The 19,218-nt window shown below is 35.1% G+C and overlaps 2 protein-coding genes and 1 non-coding gene across 3 annotated transcripts in view; all 3 read right to left on the bottom strand.

Annotated features, from left to right (window-relative positions):
- Window positions 1-19,218, bottom strand: part of COL24A1 (collagen type XXIV alpha 1 chain) — a 260,287-nt gene that overhangs the window by 101,500 nt on the left and 139,569 nt on the right. Inside the window, exons 25-27 of the mRNA XM_037499346.1 lie at window positions 4,551-4,604; window positions 3,611-3,664; window positions 1,789-1,842 (exon numbers count right to left, since the gene is read on the bottom strand). Of these exons, the coding sequence (XP_037355243.1) occupies window positions 1,789-1,842; window positions 3,611-3,664; window positions 4,551-4,604 (162 nt within the window). The remainder of the gene's footprint in view (window positions 1-1,788; window positions 1,843-3,610; window positions 3,665-4,550; window positions 4,605-19,218) is intronic.
- Window positions 226-561, bottom strand: LOC119235821 (60S ribosomal protein L10-like; the record flags this gene model as incomplete). The annotated part of the gene is made up of 1 exon (XM_037499394.1): window positions 226-561. A coding segment is annotated over one exon (336 nt), but the record flags the coding sequence as incomplete, so codon positions are not given.
- LOC119237334 (small nucleolar RNA SNORA70) lies at window positions 590-721 on the bottom strand. The gene has a single exon (XR_005123273.1). It is a non-coding gene; the product is annotated as a small nucleolar RNA SNORA70 (small nucleolar RNA).

Raw genomic sequence — 19,218 nt, 5'->3', positions numbered from 1 at the left:
TTCCTTGGGAATTCATAAAATAAAATTGATTAGTCTCCTTAAAAAATGTGCTTTAGTTACCCAGCAAATACCAAAACCCTCCCTCAATATTCTGCTTTTGACATACTCTACTTGAGGAAATCTCATTTCTAGATGTTTATACTCTGAAACAATGTGAACTTGTTTTTTTTGGATAAGAATGTGGATTTTATTTGCATGCCTAACAAGGTGGCAGCTCTTTCGCTTTCATGAGTGCAGGGTCTGCCATTTGTTCAGGGGGCTATAATTCTGGATGTGCTTGACCTCATGGCCATCTGGGATGAGCTGCTTTTCAGCTACCATGTCTTCAAATTCATCTGCATTAAAATTGCTAGAGCCCGACTTCTTGGAAATATGGATTTTCTGGTGGCCAGGGAACTTGAACTTGGCCTTGTGCTGAGCCTCAATGACATGCTCCTTGTTCTGCAGCTTGGTGCAGATGGACATGATGACTCGGTCAATGTGGCCACTGGCCACAGTGCCCTGGGGCCTCCCAAAGGCACCTTGAATACCTGCCTGGAGTTTAACAATGGGGACAACATGAGGTCAGATATGAAGGACTCCTGAAAAGGGCTGTCTCCACAGTCCCTTAGAGCAACCCATGAAATTAACAGGCTGCATACACTATAACAAGGAAGTTGCTGTTTGCAGCCATGATACAACAGGCCCCCTGGGAAAGAATGTAAAGCTTTTAATGTTCACTGACTAACTAGTTTTCTGAAGGAACACACATGGAATGGTGGTGGAGAGAGACACCACTTGGCTGGCTTAATCCCTATGGTCCATTAAATGGTTATTGCTGCAAGATTCCCCCCCCGCCCCCTGTCACTCTAGATATTTTTGATAATCTCATAATATAAAAGTAGATGTTTTCTGTTATTATGAAAAATGTCACAAATCTTCAAAATAAACATGCCACAAAATTGGCCTGCTATGAGAATTAAGTTATTAAGTCAATTACAATGAATCATTTTATACCTTATAGTCTTAAATGAAGATTTAATTAAAAACAAATTATCTCCATAATACTAGATAGCCAAAATATTAAGTTTTATAGGACTCAAATTTATTTTATCTTGTATGAGTCAAAAGTTTGGCAATTGTGGCCTAGAATAGTCTTCCTAATTTTAGAAGACAACTTAATTTACTAAATATATATTCTCAATACACTAAAAAATTGGACTTATCTTCAAAACAGACAATTCACAAAATAGCATAAACCATTTCTGATAAGAACAGTGTGGTTAGGGATCATAAAGGCTGACCATTTTCATATTTAAGTTTATAAGAAATGTCAGCTTTTGATAAGCAAAATCTTTAGAGTCAAGATTTCACTGTCCCTACAAACAGCAAATGGAGTATTTTTAAAATTAATTTCTGTTTAATAAAGGTATATTTTCTACAAATTATGTTGTCATTTGAGATCTTGCAAATACCATTTATTCAATTGGTCCTTTCTAATCTTGATTACTAACTCAGTTTTCTTTTATGTGGTTATTCAAAAGAAAGTTTAAATATTTTTTAGTACAGGCTGTAAAACTGAGACTGGTTGTACTGACTATTAGAAGTGAGCAGTAAATAATACAGCAAGTAGAGGTAGGAAGTTTCTGATACCAAGACATATTCTAGAGAATTTTGCATTGACTAGGGAGAGAATTAGTCTTAGTTTGCACATTACTTATTTTGCATGAAAACAAAGTTTGGTATAAGCAAAATGATGGGTTTAAATAAACATTCTGGAAGGGGATATAAAGGCTGTGCTATACTTACAGGTAATCCCAATGGACCCACTGGTCCTGGAGCCCCAGGGGGACCTGGATATCCCTGAAAGTTGAGGAAAAAAATATGAAGGATATAAACTCCAGATCATAATAAAATTCATTGAACACAAGTCAACAGATAATAAATGGGAATAAAAAGTGAAAATATGATGAGATGTCCCCTTCCTGAATTCAAGATAAGGAAGACATAGAAAAAGTTTCTCAGACAAGCTATAAAAAATGTTCACATAGAAGCTGGATACCATTTTATTAGAAAGTTTTTGCCCAAAATAGAAAATTTTGAGACAGCATCACATACTATAACCTACTGAGAATATTCATCATATCTTTCTGTAGTTTACAACATGCTATGCATAGATGCATACTGTACAGCTTATGAAAAATATCATTTTCAGAAGTTAGGAAATTTTTTAATTAATTAATTAATTTTATACAAGCACTGGGTACAGTCAGAAGCGCGGGAGGGTGAGAGAATTAGCCAGAGCGGGGAGCAGAGCAGGCAGAAAGACTGAAGTACACTGCTGAGGGGAGCAGCGGGCGGCAGGAGAGGTCTGCACGCCATGTGGGACCCTCCTTTGGTCGCCGGGAACAGCCGGGGATCGAACCAGTGCTGCAGAGGCTGCAGGCAGCTTTGCAACCCAGTGTTCAACCGCTGCACCACCGGGGAGGCCCAGTTAGGAAATTTTATAAATAAGGAATGCAGATGGGCACAAATACTCTGTCAGCTTTTAGAAGGACCACACCCTTTATGGTATTAACACTGTTACAGAGAATGTTTTAGAGCTAATAATTCCTCAATTATTATGATCCTTTGGGCATATTAAATTTTCCAGTTGATACTAACTAGAGATAGCTCAATAAATCTTATTGTGCTTTTTCTGATAAAACAGAAGTTAAAACTGAACAAAAACCTACGTAAAATGAATTTATAGACAGTATTATATGCTACCAGATCACTCATAATTCTGAAAATTATTAAATTGATTAATTTAATTTAATTTAATTTAATTTATTCTAGTTCCTAGCATATTTAGGAATTTTGATACACTAAAAAGTGCAATCCAAATATAAAATCTGTCAACTAGTGCTATCTTAATGATATAAGAAATAATGCAAAGCTTTTAATTAGTTTCCACATAGCAAGGAATCATGACCATAAGCTCATGGAAGAGGGGAAATGGTGATGTGTATTAAGCTACTAATTGTGAGGGATTCCCTGGTGGCCTCGGGGTTAAGTCTCAGTGCTGTCACCACTACAGCCTGAGTTTTATCCCCGGCCAGGGAGCTAACCCACACATAGCCCAGCAGACCTCTCCTGACTTGCCCGCTGCTCCCTTCAGCAGTGTATTTCAGTAGATCTGCCTGTTTTGCTCCCCACTCTGTCTCAGGTGAAGCCTCTTACTTCCTGAACCTCTGGCCTATACCCCCCCAAAAAAGCAAACACTGTTTAAAAATGAACAATGATATAAATGAATTTTATATAAATAAAAAAATTTTAAATTTAAAAAATAAGAAATAAACTACTAATTGTGAAAGATAAGTGGACTCCTAATTGAATTTTATTCCTCATCCATTTTATCTAGTTTATGGTAGTTTAATTCTCTTAAAATTATACACTTATTTGACCAAATCATCTGATTTGCATGCTCTTTAGCTCCATACAACATTCTGAAAGATAAACTGTTTAAAGAAAAAACAGAAATGCTAGCATTATTATTTACTTAAATTCCATTCAAGGCAATTCCACCTCTGGAATGCCTTAACTTTATTGCACTCTTTGGAAATGTGTCTTCAAATCATCAAATTCTTACCATAACACCCTTCTCCCCCTGGGGACCTACTGGACCTGGACTTCCACGTTCTCCCTTTTGAAACAAAGAGAAGACAAATGTTGAGGCATATTATTTAGTCGTGATTGAGTTAAGCCTGGGTGGGAAAATTTCTGTCAGAATCATACCTTATATGCATCTATGATCTTAATTTCTAGTAATTTTTTAATTTACAAATTTTGCACTTGTACCCAAAACCTTGCTAGATTTTTAAGAGACTAAAAATGCCTGTAAGATGTTTTTCAAGGGCTAAAATACTAAAAATCTTATTAAAATGAAAATAGAAATCATGAATTAACAGGATTATCAACCAACCATGCTTCATATACTAGAGCTTTTTTTAGTAAAAATACTTACAATTTTGAGATACATAAAAATACCAGAATAGTACAAGTATCAAATATATTATAAAAAATGACTAATCTGTATAACCATTGAACAAAGTTTTATTTATGCAGTCTACTTACCACACTTAAATGCCACTGAAACAATTATAAAGACTAGACAGATTCACATTAAAATTCCATTACAATAGCCAGACATAACCATGAATACCAGCATACTGGAAATAAAGAGATTGTGTCTGAGACTTGGATCAGGTAAACTGATAGCATATTTTTCTGTCAAAACTGCTTTCTTTGGAGTGTTTGCTCTCATAAGGCAGATACAAATATTTCTAGTCACAAGCCTGTACCATCAGTTTCATATTTTCACTTCAGACCATATTATTACAAAGAATGCACTTCTCTTTAAAATTTGGAGACATATATGGTATTATCTCTATTTCCATATCCTTAAGAGATTCAGCACAGGTAATATAATGATGAGTGATTTCTAATTAACATAAAATGTCATACAAATATTTCTCCATTGATTTGAGCCTAAAAGTTTTACTGCTAAAAAGAATAACGGAAGAAGTTACCTTTTCTCCAATACTTCCAGTTATTCCAACTTCTCCAGGTAAACCAACAGATCCCTTTTAGGAAAAATCATAAAAGAAACTGTATTGCATTGCTATTATGGCATCCTGGTTTTTGTTTATTTATTTTAGCATCCAGGTTTGAAAATTACCTGTAGTCATTATGTTTCTAACTTATCCTAAAATTTATCTTAGAGCAAAATCCTTCCTTTTTTTGATGTCAGTCTGACTTCATATCAGAATTAATCTATTCAGTCCATCAACAAATATATGAATGTCGGATATGTTGACAGTACTTGGGCAGACAATGAATTTCAAATTCAAACACAGTTCCCATCCTTGTGGAATTTATAATCTAGTGGGTATCATAAAAACTTCCAGAGTTAGTTTTCATTTTTGCTTCTTGATGTGGTTACATAAGTTTAAGAAGTCACTACTGCAATTTCCTTCCTTGAAAGTTCCTCAGTACATGAAGGAACGGCACATGCCTTTTATTTCATCCATTCATTCACTCAAGAAATATTTGGTGCACTCTGCCCCAGACATCGTAACAGATGCTGAGATTTCACTAGTGAACAAAGCTATTTAGGTCCTGCCTTCATAAGGCAAAATGTCTTGTAACAGAGGCAAAAACAACTAAATTAAAAGGTGAACAATTACAAAATATAATAGGCTTCTTACTGCAGCAAAACTATGATGAATGATGATGATGAATGATGCAATATGCATTTAAAACTGATAATATCTGGCACTTATTTTAAAACTGATAATAGCTGGCACTTATTTTAAAACTGATAATATCTGGCACTTATTTATCTGAGAAATAGGTGATTTTCTTCGCTTTCTTTTCATCCCTGAGCTAAAAGCCTTACAAACTGATGGAGCCACAGACAAAAGGAAACTGGGATTCTGAATAACTTCATAGGAGAGAGCTATCTGTGAATACCTGCAATGAACTATCAATATAAACAAAAATAACTTTTTGCAAGTTTAGCCAACAACATTTAGGTTTATCCTTTACAGCAGTTTGTTATTCTAAAAATAGGGTGAATTAAAATAAATATTGACATAAAATTGTAAAACTTTGACAGCTAGCTCAATTAGCCTACTTTTCAAGCCATTCTCATAGAAATAACCTCACAAAATATGAGGGTATAAAATGTACTGAACCAAGTTCTGGTCTTTATTTATTTATTTATTTTTAAAATATTTATTTATTTATATAAGCATTGGGTACAGTCAGAAGCGCGGGAGGGTGACAGAATTCACCAGAGCCAGAGCAGGGAGCACAACAGGCAGAAGGACCGAAGTACACTGATGAGGGGAGCAGCAGGCGGCAGGAGAGGTCTGCGCGCCAAGTGGGACCCTCGCCGGCGGCTGGGGATCGAACCAGCGCTGCAGAGGCTGCAGGCAGCTTTGCAGCCCAGCGCTCAACTGCTGCGCCACCAAGGGAGGCTCAAGTTCTGGTTTTCAGATTGCCAATCAACTTGTCCAGAAAATGCAAAGCGATCTGAAGAAAATAAAACTAAACATGTGTATATTGTTCATGTAATAGGCCTGAGTTAGGAGTTATAGAGTATACAGACATAAATAAAATATACTAGAGAGTTCATAATCTAATAACATAAAGTAAATGCACATCTTCTCCAAGTTAAGAGAAGAAAAACAATAAAATCCTAAAGACAAATGAATGGGCAAAACAAAATAAAAATAGAATAGTGGACATTGACTGCAGAACTGAGGTTACCAATGGGGAGGTGGTGGTGTCAGGGTAGAGGAGGTCTTATTAAAAATAAAGTAGGAGAAACAAGCAACTACAAGACAGACACATTAAAAAAAATTAAAAATAGGAAGAGTCAGGAGGAGAATGAGGAATGTACAAATAACAGAAATGAGGGAAGATCAAATATCAAGGAGAAAGAAATCAGTGTTATGTGGGAAGGCTTGAGAAGGATCAATGTTCTGACAGAATCATAGAATTTGGCAGTTTCATGGCTGCTGGTAATCTGTAAGAACAATTCCAGTGGCTTTTGTGTGTTTGGGCCTGTTTGCCAAAGTGTTAAGAAAGTATGGGTAAGAGAAAGTGGGAAAAAATTGTGTGGATTAGTGTCTTAAGAAGTTTGGTGGCAAAAGGGAAAACTGCGTGGATTATTCTTTCAAGAAGTTTGGCAGCAAAAAGTAGTTTGCAAAATTATTCTATTTAGAATCTAATTTTGTTCTGCTTGCAAAAGGAAATTCATTTTCAATTGCAAAATATTCGTTTGAAAAGAAATTATATTTAAAACCTACTTTTTACTTTACTTCACAGGATAATTCTTTTTAAACAAGCTAATATATGGTTCCCTCTTCATTGGATGGGAACCAAAATATTTCTGTCAGTGAAATGGCATTGGCATGTTTTATTTGTTTCCAAGGACCACATGCTAACCAGGTCCCTGCCTCTTATGAGCTTCCTTGCAGCAGAGATATATTGTGAGTTGTAGAACTCACATTAAGAGACAAGTTTTGGACCAAGTTGCCCTATAGTCTTCACTTCCTTATTAGCAGAAGTAGTGTTTAAAAGGACACACTAGAGTATCATGACTTGTCCCAGTTTTTACCCATGAAACCTCAAGTGCTATGTATGCAAGAGTCAAGATTAAAAATTATATTTTGGACTTTAAAGCACTTAAATGCAAGTGAAATGTATGTGGGAAAGGCTGTAATTTTTTTTTTTAATCCTATGGTACTGTAGGAATGATTTTTTTGTGTCTTCCTAATTGCTTTCCTTCATTTCAAAACTAATGTTTAAATCTTTTATATTACTGTATTAGCTGTCTATTGCTGCAGAACCAATTACCCCTCAAAATTAGTGGCTTAAAACAATGAACCCTTTTCTCATAGTTTTTGTCAGTCAGAAAGTTGAGAACAGCTCATTTGGGTAGTTCTGGCTCAGAGATATTCATGAGGTTATAGTCAAGATTTGGAATGAACTGCAGTTATCTGAGGGCTTAGCTGAGACCGCAGAATCCATTTCCAAGAAGGCTGTTGCTGGAATCCTCGGAGCCTCACTGAAGGTTGGAAAGAGGCCTCAATGCTTCACTCCATATGCACTATCTATAGGGCAGTTGTCTTTCCTCAAAGGCAGATAATCCTAAAGAGATACCCACAAAGAGACAGTGATTGGGGAAGAAGCTGCAGTCTTTTATGACCTATCTACACACTGTCACTTTTGCCATATCCTATTCATTAGAAGCAAGTCACTAAGTCCACTCCACACTCAGGGAATAAAATTCAACCTCCACATTTTGAAGGAATATCAAAAATTGCTGGCACGTTTTAAAACCATCACAATAACTAAATATTATTCCTGGCTTGACTTTATCTTTCATTAAAACTTTGATTACTCCCAATAGTTTACAAGGTTCTTCCATTTATTTCCACATTATACATTTCTGCAGGAACATTCTGAATTACTGTTATTGAAACAATGTACATTGTCCAAAAGTTGAAAAGCATGACACTGAACATATATCATGTATAAGGTACCATACCGATCAATTTAGAAATGACTAATAACTCGAATTGATAGCATAAGTTGCCACAGAATAAAGTACTACAGAGCATCAGATAAAGCAAGAATCAACAATTATGACACTGAAGACCTGCTGCCTGGTTTTGCCTGTTTTATTCCATTAGAACATGGCCAAATCCATTTGATTACCTATTGTCTTCCGCCATTTATACCCTAGGAAGGCAGAGTTGAGTAGTTGTGAGAGAGACTGTATAAACCTCAAAGCCCAAACTATTTGTTGGGTATTTAAAGGAAATACAAAATAGACATTGAAAACATAGCCTTCATATATAATAATTGCCAGCAATATATAACATTTTGACAAGAAGTCCAATAAAATGTTTCAAAACACTGATTCCATCGCTTCTTGGCCTTTTGGCTAAGATCAAGTGCAAAACACTGATTCCACATCTAACATACGTCACAGAAAATGACAAAACTGTTAGCCAAAACATCTTGAATGTTAAGAGCTAGACAATTCAACAATGATTGAAAACACTTTTTTTTTTGCAAAATAAAATATGTAACAGGCTATTTAAATATTTTTGTTAGCTAAAGCAGAATTTGGAAGGCCAAAAAGCCTTATGTATAATAAATCACTTGTTAGATTGTGAAGAAATATTTTTTTCAGGTCAGTAAAAACTCAAATACTCTAGCTCAATTTTTAAAAGTAACCACATCCTAATTATTCACTAAGGACACAAAAAATTAGAATATTTCCAAGTTGAAACTAAAATACTCAAAAAATTATATAAAGTTCTTAGACTTGACAATTCTTTAAAAAAATCATTGTGCCTTTACTGTGGTTTAGAACTTCTCTGTATTGTTTCAATTTTCTCTTTCAATGTAGAAACAGCTACATTTACAAGATAAAAGAATTTCAGAACCCGAAGTGCTTCAAATGTATTTGAAAATGCAATATACTGAGCTAATTCTCTAGGATTTAATTCTGTTTCATCTTAGAAACATATTAACTTCAATATTTGTGTTAATCTTACTGTGTTTACTCTGCTTAAAAATAAAAGACTTTTAGAAATCATCTGTCTTGTCACAATAAAAATAATACTGGGTTATACACTAAGAAATTGTTGATTTTTTTTTTTACCTAGGTAATGTTAATTTCATAGGGTTCAATTTATCATAAATTTTGAGGGTAGGAAAAACAGAAGATCATCCAGACATGTTAAGATAACTACTTCAAGTACTACTGGGGATGCATGCTTCCATATGTGATATTTATTTCTCTGCCTCAAGTTCTCATACCTCCATACTTTCGTCTATAGAAAAAAAAAAAAAAATCCTGCCCAAGAAGGCACTAATACATAATCTTGTCTGTCTAGTTAGGTAAGGAGAAAATGAAGGAAGGTGGAAAGAATGTGTAATCTATTTTGGTAAGAAACAGATGAGTACAAGAAACCATTAGGATATTCTGGTAGGAATAGTCACAGCACAATTGAGTATGTGGTCGAGAGTTTAGTTATTTGTGAATCACATCCTTTAAATGTTGTCCACCATACAGCACTGTGCTGTTTTAATTTATAAATCAGAGACATTCTGAAGGGAGAATACAAGGGACTATGGTGATGGGACAAGGGTGAATTGGTGTTGGGAATTCCACAGGGTCTATACCTGAGAGGAGAAAGCATACATTGTACAAAAACAATGTAAACTATACATAAAATTAAAAACAGGGCCTCCCCTGGTGGTGCAGGTGGTTGAGCGCAGTGCTGTGAAGCTGTCCACAGCCTCTGCAGCACAGGTTCGATTCCCGGCCAGCCAGGGAGATTCCCACATGGCGCGGCAGACCTCTGCTATCTCGCCTGCTGCTCCCCTCAGCAGTGTATTTCATCAGTCTGCCTGTTCTGCTCCCTGCTCTGTCTCTGGTGAATCCTCTCACCCTCCCACACATCTGGCCTGTACCCCAGTTCTTGTATAAATAAATATTTAAAAAAATTAAAAACAATTGTTTTTGTGTTAAACTTTTGTATTCTTTTAATTATACGTTAATTCATAAATTCTTGTTTCTGTCCTTTCAACTTTTTCTCAATATTTCCTTTCAATATGAGAGTATCTGAGTCTGTTCTGTACATATATCTATGTTTTTAAAAATAAAATTATGTGCAAAAAAAAATATTTGTGAATCATTAGCAAAAGGATGATAAAGACCTGGTAGGTAGATGAACCACCAAAGAGAATGTAAAGACTAAGAAGAGGAAAAAGCCAAGAAGAACCACAGAGAACAGGATGTAAAAAAACTTCCATCACTGACTATACATACAAAGTACACTGTCCAATGGAGACCACTACCTATTAAATGTCCTTATATATATAAGGAATGTTCCTAATTAGCTTTATTAAAGTTTCTTGAAACTGAAGATAAATTTTTTATTTTTAAAATTTTTTAAAAAAGATTTCTTTATTTATACAAGAACTGGGGTACAGGCCAGATGCGCGGGAGGGTGAGAGGATTCACCAGAGGCAGAGCAGGGAACAGAACAGGCAGACTGATGAAATACACTGCTGAGGGGAGCAGTGGGTGCGACAGGAGAGGTCTGCCATGCCATGTTGGACCCTTGCCGGCTGGCTGGGATCGAACCAGTGCTGCAGAGGCTGTGGACAGCTTCACAGCATGGCGCTCAACCGCCTGCGCCACCAGGGGAGGCCCGAAGATACATTTTTATAAATACTATCACTAAAAACAATTATAGAAAGCTTGCACTCATTAATATTTTAAATAATGCAGACATTTTATACAGTTAATTAAATTTAGAATGTAGAGAATAACTCCATGCTTTGAGAGACTCTTGAGTGGACAAGAGTTTATTTCCTCCACAAAACTCTCTTGACATTTGGATATATAGGTTTCCTGAAAGATACAGCTGAAAGGTCTGTTCATTATCAGAATAGGGATTTTAGTCTCTGATATTTTCTTAACAACTGCTTGACTCTTCTTTCTTAGGATCAAATATGTAGTTATGAAATAAAAGTTCAAATAAAGTTTCACCTCAGGAAGATCTGGCAATGATTAAAAGAGTATGCTTGGAATGTATACTTAACACATGCTTTTACTCATGCTTCTGTTGGGGGAGCTTGAGAACAGAATAGCAGCCAGTGCTGTCTTCCTGGCACTAAATTCCCTGGCAAAGTTGTTCTTCACATATTCTGCTCTTTTGAATGAATCTTTTTGGCAGTAAGTCAAACATGATAAAGTTATTATCTGCACAGGACAATCACCTATCTTTGTTAAACTTTTTAGGTTAGTAGTTTTTGTTCTTTAAATAGTTGGGTGAGAAATGAGAAGTTGTCCTGTCCTGATACTTATGTTGTAAAACATTTCAGCTGTAAGCACTTTCAAAGATGCTAATAACTAGCAGGATCATTCACAAAACTTTTTTTTCACAAATGATAAATTTGAATTAATTATAAAATTATATATTTTTATAACACAATTTTTCACAAAGAATTGAATTTTTATTACTTTCATGCAGACATCTTAGGTATTGAGATTTTTTTTTAATGAACTGAATCTAAAGACAAAATTAGATTCAGAAAAGCCATTGTCTTATGCCTCCCATCAACTCTTTGGTTGCCAAATCTCAGTAGCTAAGAATGAGAAAAATAACAGCAAAATATTATTGGATTGCTAAAGGCTTTAGTGCCTGTGTATATCTTCAGTTTTTTTAAAATATTTATTTATTTACTTATTTATACAAGCAGTGGATATAGTCAGAAGCATGGGAGGGTAAGAGGATTCGCCAGAGCAGGGAGCAGAGCAGGCAGAAGGACCGAAGTACACTGCTGAGGGGAGCAGCGGGCGGCAGGAGAGGTCTGTGACCCATGTGGGACCCTCCAGTGGCCGGGGAGCAGCCGGGGATCAAACTGGCGCTGCAGAGGCCTCGGGCAGTTTCGCAACCCAGCGCTCAACCACTGCACCACCAGGGAGGCCCATAGATCTTCAATTCTAAAGCAAGTCATGGAGCCAGGCTGGGTTTCTTTTCTCTAGTCCTCAAAAACAAAACAAAATAAAGAGGCTAGACAAGAAAAACCCCTCTCAAATTTTCTAGCTCTAAAATTCTGTAATTTAGCCATAAGTGATATGAAAAGTATTCAGATATCTAAAGGTATTAAAATTCATTGAGCAGGTGAAAAGGATGTAAATTTTTTTTTTAATTGGGATACTTTTTCTTCATAGTGAGGATGGTAGATAGAGCATTCTAGACTCCATATCACTAAAACTATTTGCCAACATTTACAGGAGGGCAACATTGTGAATTCTTGTATAGATGTGACTGTTTTATCGCATCATTTATTAATTTCTTTAAAAACTTGTCTATTAAACTTGTGTGAATTCTTTGAGAGTAAAGGCTATGGTCTGCTCATCTCAGACCATCTTATTATCTAGCACATCTCATTGTCTAGCATCTAACTTGGTATACAGTAGGTGCTCAGTAAATATTGTAGGAATGAATGCATTCTACAAATTGGGTTATGGATTCTTTTTTTTTTTTTGCATAGAACTGGGGTGTAGGCTAGAGGTGCAGGGGTGAGAGGATTCACCAGAGACAGAGTGGGGAACAGAACAGGCAGATTTACTGAAATACACTGCTGAGGGGCACAGTGGGTAAGACAGAAGACATCTGCACCATGTGGGTCACCTCCCTGCCTGGGGATTGAACTCAGGCCCTCACAATGATAGCACTGACTTAACCCCTATGCCACCAGGGAGGCCCGGATGTTGGATTCTTAATTAAAATATTTAAATTGTGGAAGTTCCAACATTTACTTCCAGATAGAAACGTGATGATCTTTACTTGTCTGCTGAAGTTGTGAAAAAATAAGGAAACATGGAAGTCAGTGAGGAAGGAGGATATTCTCCAGAGACTTTATGCTGTATTTATTCAATGGCAAATATTTTTGACCCTTGCTGCCAACTGCAAACATTTTACAACATCAGTGTCATAACAGGAGAATTCCTCTTATTTTTCACCCAACTAATCAAAGAAAAAAGCTAGTAACCTTAAATGTTTAACCAAGATAGGTGATTGTCCTGTGCAGATATTAACTTTATCATGTTTGACTTACTATCAAAGAGATTCATTCAAAAGAGCAGAGTATGAGAACAACTTGATTCTTTGCAAGACTCCTTGACTGACACATATATTTTTAGGGTCGAGTGTAGGACAGCATATTTAAGACATGCTGCAGAAAATGGGGAAAGCTCTCCTGAACGGTAAAGATTTAATTTGCTAGGACGAAATCATTAGGTCTATTTCTCATATGAGGTCATGTTTCCCATTTCTTTCTTGGATTGTGATATGTATATCATTTATTTCTGATAGTTCTGAGTATCTACCCTATATGACTTACTGAGTCACTAGTCTACTTTTGTCTTCACCCTCTGCCTTCCAAACTGAGTATGATGTCGCTCATTAATTCTCTAGTATTGAGGCTTAAAGACCTTGCATTTTAGTTTTGCTACATGGTAGAATGTGCTAGTTAAGTCAGTAATCTCACCAGTTCCTGATAGGTAGAAAATTCCCCTGGGTAGAAAAAGAGCATTTATGCCTTAGCTGTAATCATAATAATGTTGTGCTGAGAATAATAAAGTTTAATGATGCCCCCACTGTCTATTTAAAAGATGGAGTAATCTCACAAAAATTCCAAGTGACTTCTTAGGTTCCTATATTTGCTGACTTTCTCTAGGGAGATTAGCAAAGTGGCCCTGTAAACCATCATACTATACATATCATTTCCCCAATTACTTAACCCAGGACACGTGGAAACATGCCAGGTCTGTCCAAATGCGCATATATTTCTCTGATAGGGCAGCAAGATCCTTGAATGCCAGAGCATTGGCAGACTGTTAGAATCCCATCATAAGAGAGAAAATACCAATCAAGCTATAAGCCAACATTGCAAAGGATAATTTACAAATCTTCAATTTACAAGGATAAAAATATTATGATTCCTCACTCATGCACCAGTCATGGAATAGTTCCACCAAAGCATACTAAATTCACACCAAGTTTGCAACTCAACTATCTTTCAGTTGCCTGCAGTAACAAGTCTAGCCCAATAGGCTTAGTCTTTACTATTATTTAAGATGCAAACCCAGTGGGGTCTTCTAAGCAAAAACCTTGAGTGTGGTTTTTATGACCTTTATCTAGTACTGGAGTTCTACTACAGAGATTTTTTTTTTTAAAAAAAACAAGGACTGTTCTCATTCATCAATAATAAGGATCCCCAGACCACCACCAACTGATCTGCTTACTTCTACTACTACGGATATCACATAGGTTAATCTAATAATAGGGAACATGATATATATTAAGCTAGATCTTGGAGATAGAGAGTATTGAGGGGAGTTACAGTTTTGGGTGGTTCTGAATTTTAAGAGTAAGATGAATGGACCCACTTTAAGATTTCCAGCAGGCATTTAAGTAACCATCTACATCTTTATGCCCCTGAAATAACCCCCCCTCCCCCCGAGGGATTTTAATGTAGTTTTTCATGACTTTTTTTTTTTTTTTTTGGTAAATCATTGGTTACTTGCAAGATATTATATGCTCCTCAAATATTGCCTCTTGTGGAAATTTTATCTATATGTCTGTATAGAAAAGACTTAACATAGTAGGACTGAGGTTACTATTCTTAGAATGATGGCTCTTCATTGGATTTTGGGAGGGTTCCCATCATTTCATTAACCGGTAAGAATGTCTCCTTATTAGAATGCCTCAACTATTTATGCTAAGAATATGGTTTGTGCTGAACACCTGCTTTCCTTTGGGTGCCTGGAATTTTGGTGCATGGTAGGCAGACGGTGCCTTTGTGACCAGCTCCCACTGAAAACCAGGGCTACTGAATCTAATAATCTAATATTGTCAAAATATTGCTTGATAATAGTTCACACATGTTATCTCAACTCACTGCTTCATCTTAGGGTGTTCTTATTTTCTAATCCTGACAATCAACACGTAAAAAGATATTTTCCAACTAAGCTTTACAAATAAGGAAGAAGAAATCCAGGACTGGAATTCAAATCTATTCAATACATGATCTCAAAACATATGCTTTTTCTTAAATAATATATTCATTCCTTTTCTTTCATATGTAATAATTAATAAACTAAAAAGAACCACAAATTTAGAGTGGCAGTTTTTGTTTTTCAATACCCGAATTTAAAGAGAACTATGACTCAGCTGAAATTCCTGTTTTTCTATACTGTATTATATACTGACTGGCCAATACAATAAAATTGTGATTACAGAAAAAAAAAGAAATCCAGTTGGTGTATGATTCATGTTTTCCCCATAAGAAGGATAATCTTGATTTCTAAGATTTTAGGATTAAATGAGATATTAATGTAAAATACAAATGGCACTAACAGATGCTTCAGAAAGTATTAGTCCCTTTTTCCTGTCACTGAGGAACTGTCTTGGTGATTGCATCACTTCCTTACATCCTTTTCCCAGTCCTATATGACACTGAAATGTTTCTGATTTGCCCACCATGACTAGATGTTTGTACAATAGTCTCAGCAAATGCATCGGGAATGTAAGTGACTATTACTGCTACAAGGTTGGCAAGTATTTCAATCCAAAATTTATGTTCTAGATTTCTGCAGTATTCCAGGTATGTGCTAGATAACTATAAAACTAAAACAAAACCCATTCTGTACAGTCTAGCACCCCAAAACAGCAGAAGAAATGCAGGTTAGTACAAGCGACATGGAGAAAGAAACCTAAATCAATAACCAACAATTATGTAACATTAAATTGCTATATATTCATTAGGTATACAGTCTCTCAGTTTCATCTAAATTAACTGGAAACCAAATAAAAATAACTATTGGATAGGTTTCCATATTGGGTAAGTCAGGTCACTATGTCTATTTGCACAGTTGGAAAAAAAACCCTAAATTTTAAATAATAAAGAATTTCTGGAAAATCTGAGGGTATAGAATCATTGTCCTGAAGAGCTTAATTTAAAAAAAATCAATGTAACTGATTAAACTTCGGCTGTCATGTGAGATTGACATCTTATTAAAAAGGCACTATACTATACTACTATCTAAACACACAAGTTCTAGTGCATTTCTAATTTTTTCTCATGTTTTTAAAAAGAGAACTATCTAGGAATATTTCATTTCTGGAAATTTTAGGGAACTTACAAGCATACATGCTATCGAAATCTAAGATATTTCTGATAGAAGGAAATTCACAGTCATGCAACTTTTTAAAATATGCTGTAAAAATTCATTCCGTAGGTCACTATGATTCTTTGTAAATGGATATTTTTGAAATAATTTATTCCTTCATTTCCCCCAATACCTATGTTCTCCTAAGTTATCAATTACTCCATGAAGTAGGACACATGTACTATGATTAATTAATCTTTTATTCTTCATTTTATAAGAGCTAAATAAAATCTTAACATTTTGGGGGAAGACCTCTTGACTATTTTAAGCTACCCTACGCTCCTACTACTCTTTTCCTCTCTATCAAATAAATTACTTACATTCATTTTTGATAGCAAACAAAAACAAGTCATTATTATCCTGGGGTTTTTATTCTGTTATATATTTATTACTTTTTGAGATTATGATCTTTAAGGAGAGGGATTGTTTGTATTTTACTGTATTCCCATACTCTGCAGCAACATTAGAGTAAAAACATTAAGATATATAAAGATTTGCCAATTATTTAATCTTATGGTATTAAATTTTTGCTTAAAATTATTTCCTGACATACTTTTGACAGTAATTCATCATTTTAGTACTTTCATTTGGTGGTGGTGGTGGGATTATTATTATTCATCATTAACTCCCAGTAGATTGAGAAAGCAGTCTAATTCCAGAATCCTCACTCTCACTGTTTTATGATACTTCTCCAGGGAACTTTGTTTCATTAATCATAGTTAGATATGATAATTTATATTTCATTATATTTTATTCAACAAATATTTAATGAATAAATAGCAAGTGACAAAGTCTTGTGATGTATCTATTACAAGCTAGATATATGAAGGATATAAATAGGAAAATAAAAACGGATTCTTCCCCCAGTCTTTTTAATCAAATAAGAGAACCAAGAGATATATATAAATATATATATATATATAAATATATATATAAATATCTAACACAAAGACACAAGTATAAACAAGAAAAAAGACAACATTTCATGAAACTTAAAGGATGGAAAATTTATCAGTTGAGAGGTTTAGGGAAAATTTCATTCAGATAGTCTTTGAGATTGGTCTTCACAGGACAGATATGATTTAGATGTACAGAGCTAGAAGAGTAGGGCATTTCTAAAAGGAAACAGAATCTATCACAATTGTTAATCTTGAAAGATTTATTGAATACATATTGTGTGCCTGGCTCTGTATATAAAATACAGTCTCAGAGCTTACAGAACTTTTACTTTACCTCCTAAACATATTTCACAGCTTTCCCCTTTGCTACTGCCCTAAAGTACTTGGTAGTTATCTCTCCCTAATACTACTGTAGTTACTTCTTCATTGGTCTCTCTTTATGGCCAATGTATTTTCCATCTTGCAGCCAGCAAGACATTATTCATTGGCTAATATGATTGTATGCAAGCACCAGTACCATAAATTGAGCATTTCCCTTCTGCTTACAGGATAAAATGTGAACCACTGTGGAGAGCACACAGACAGGGCTCTTTGTTATTTGATCATTGTCTACTTGTTCAGACTCTTTTTCTCAATCTCTTCCCCTTTCCTTGTATGACCTAGTAATACCAAACAAATAGCAATTCTTTATATGCTGGGTTCTCAGGATTCAATGCGGAGGGAGCAGGCAAAAAAAAAAAAAAAAAAAAAAAAAAAGGCATTCTTCTCCTTGGGTTTATCTGCCCACTTTAAAAGCTGCCACCAGAGGGCCAGGCTTCTAATTTAGCCAGCATTTGAGTACTGGCTGCCATCCATCCCAAAGGCCAAAAGAACCAGTATATATACTCATGGTCAATGTACAATATAAGATATACCCACTGCTGTGGGAGATAGTTTTCTATAGGAATAGTTCAAATAAAGAAGTAACTTTGACATAAAATATGCTAAGGATCATAACAATATAATAAAGTGCTGAGGGCTTAACAAAAGTTGAGAATGGTCTAACTGTGCAGGGAGACCCAAAAGACTTTATGGTCGAGTAAGTGATGCCAGGCAAGCAACAGGAATAGGAGAGTGAAAGTGTTTAGAGGTGATTGAAACAAAGGCACGTCAATCAGTTACATTTAAGGAAAAATGAACAAGTCTGGTTTGGTCTAGTAAATTGGGGAGTTGAGAAATAACTGTAAAGATAGGTAAGAGATATTTTGTGGGAGGTTTTGAAAGTTAGGGTGAAAAACTCTAAAATCTTTATTTTTAAAGTCTCCATAGAATCATTTCCTTTCTTATAATTTACTATGCCCTACTCCCCTAGCATTTTTGGAGTAGTATCATCTGGGTCTTTCCTGACTTTAGAAACTATAAATTTACTTTCTTTCTGATAGCATTATCAACACATCAGAGAACATAGATTTCGGTCCCAAAGTTTTCCAAAACTCATCAAAAAACAAACAAACAAAAAAACAAAACCCACCAACCCCTGAGTATATAATTCCTATATCATAATAGCTACTATCTCTCCATCTCGAAATAAAGCAATGAAAAGGTTATGTACTTATAAAAAGTTTTCTATAAAAAACAAAGTTGGCTGTATATGGCTAAAAGAAAATCCAGACTTCATGTAATTATTTTTCTTCTAGTTGAGAGAAAAGTGTGAAAGGTTCCATTTATCTTTTTGAACAAAAATGCAGTGATGCGCCCCATCAAGTTGCTGTTGCATTAATGAAAAAACAACAGATGTTTCAAAAACAGAAGATAGTGCAAATGCAAAATATCACAAAGTAATGGGAAATTCAAGTCTAATGACATTTTCTTAGAACTTTTTCCAAAGTAATTAAACAAACTCACTAAAACTTAATATGTGGAAATGTTTGGACCCTTAGAAAAGAACTTCAAAAACATGTATAATATTCAGAAAAATGTTCTAGCAAAACATGTGCACATGAAGAGCTGATTTCATTGTTCTTGGAAAATATTTCCTAGTAA

The sequence above is a fragment of the Talpa occidentalis genome, unplaced genomic scaffold (genome assembly GCF_014898055.3).
Source record: "Talpa occidentalis isolate TD23 unplaced genomic scaffold, MPIMG_talOcc4v2.1 talOcc4.9, whole genome shotgun sequence".
In the NCBI taxonomy this organism is placed as follows: Eukaryota; Metazoa; Chordata; class Mammalia; order Eulipotyphla; family Talpidae; genus Talpa; species Talpa occidentalis.
The sequence above is the reverse complement of the archived record's forward strand: the minus strand, read 5'-3'. Positions and strand labels throughout refer to the sequence as shown.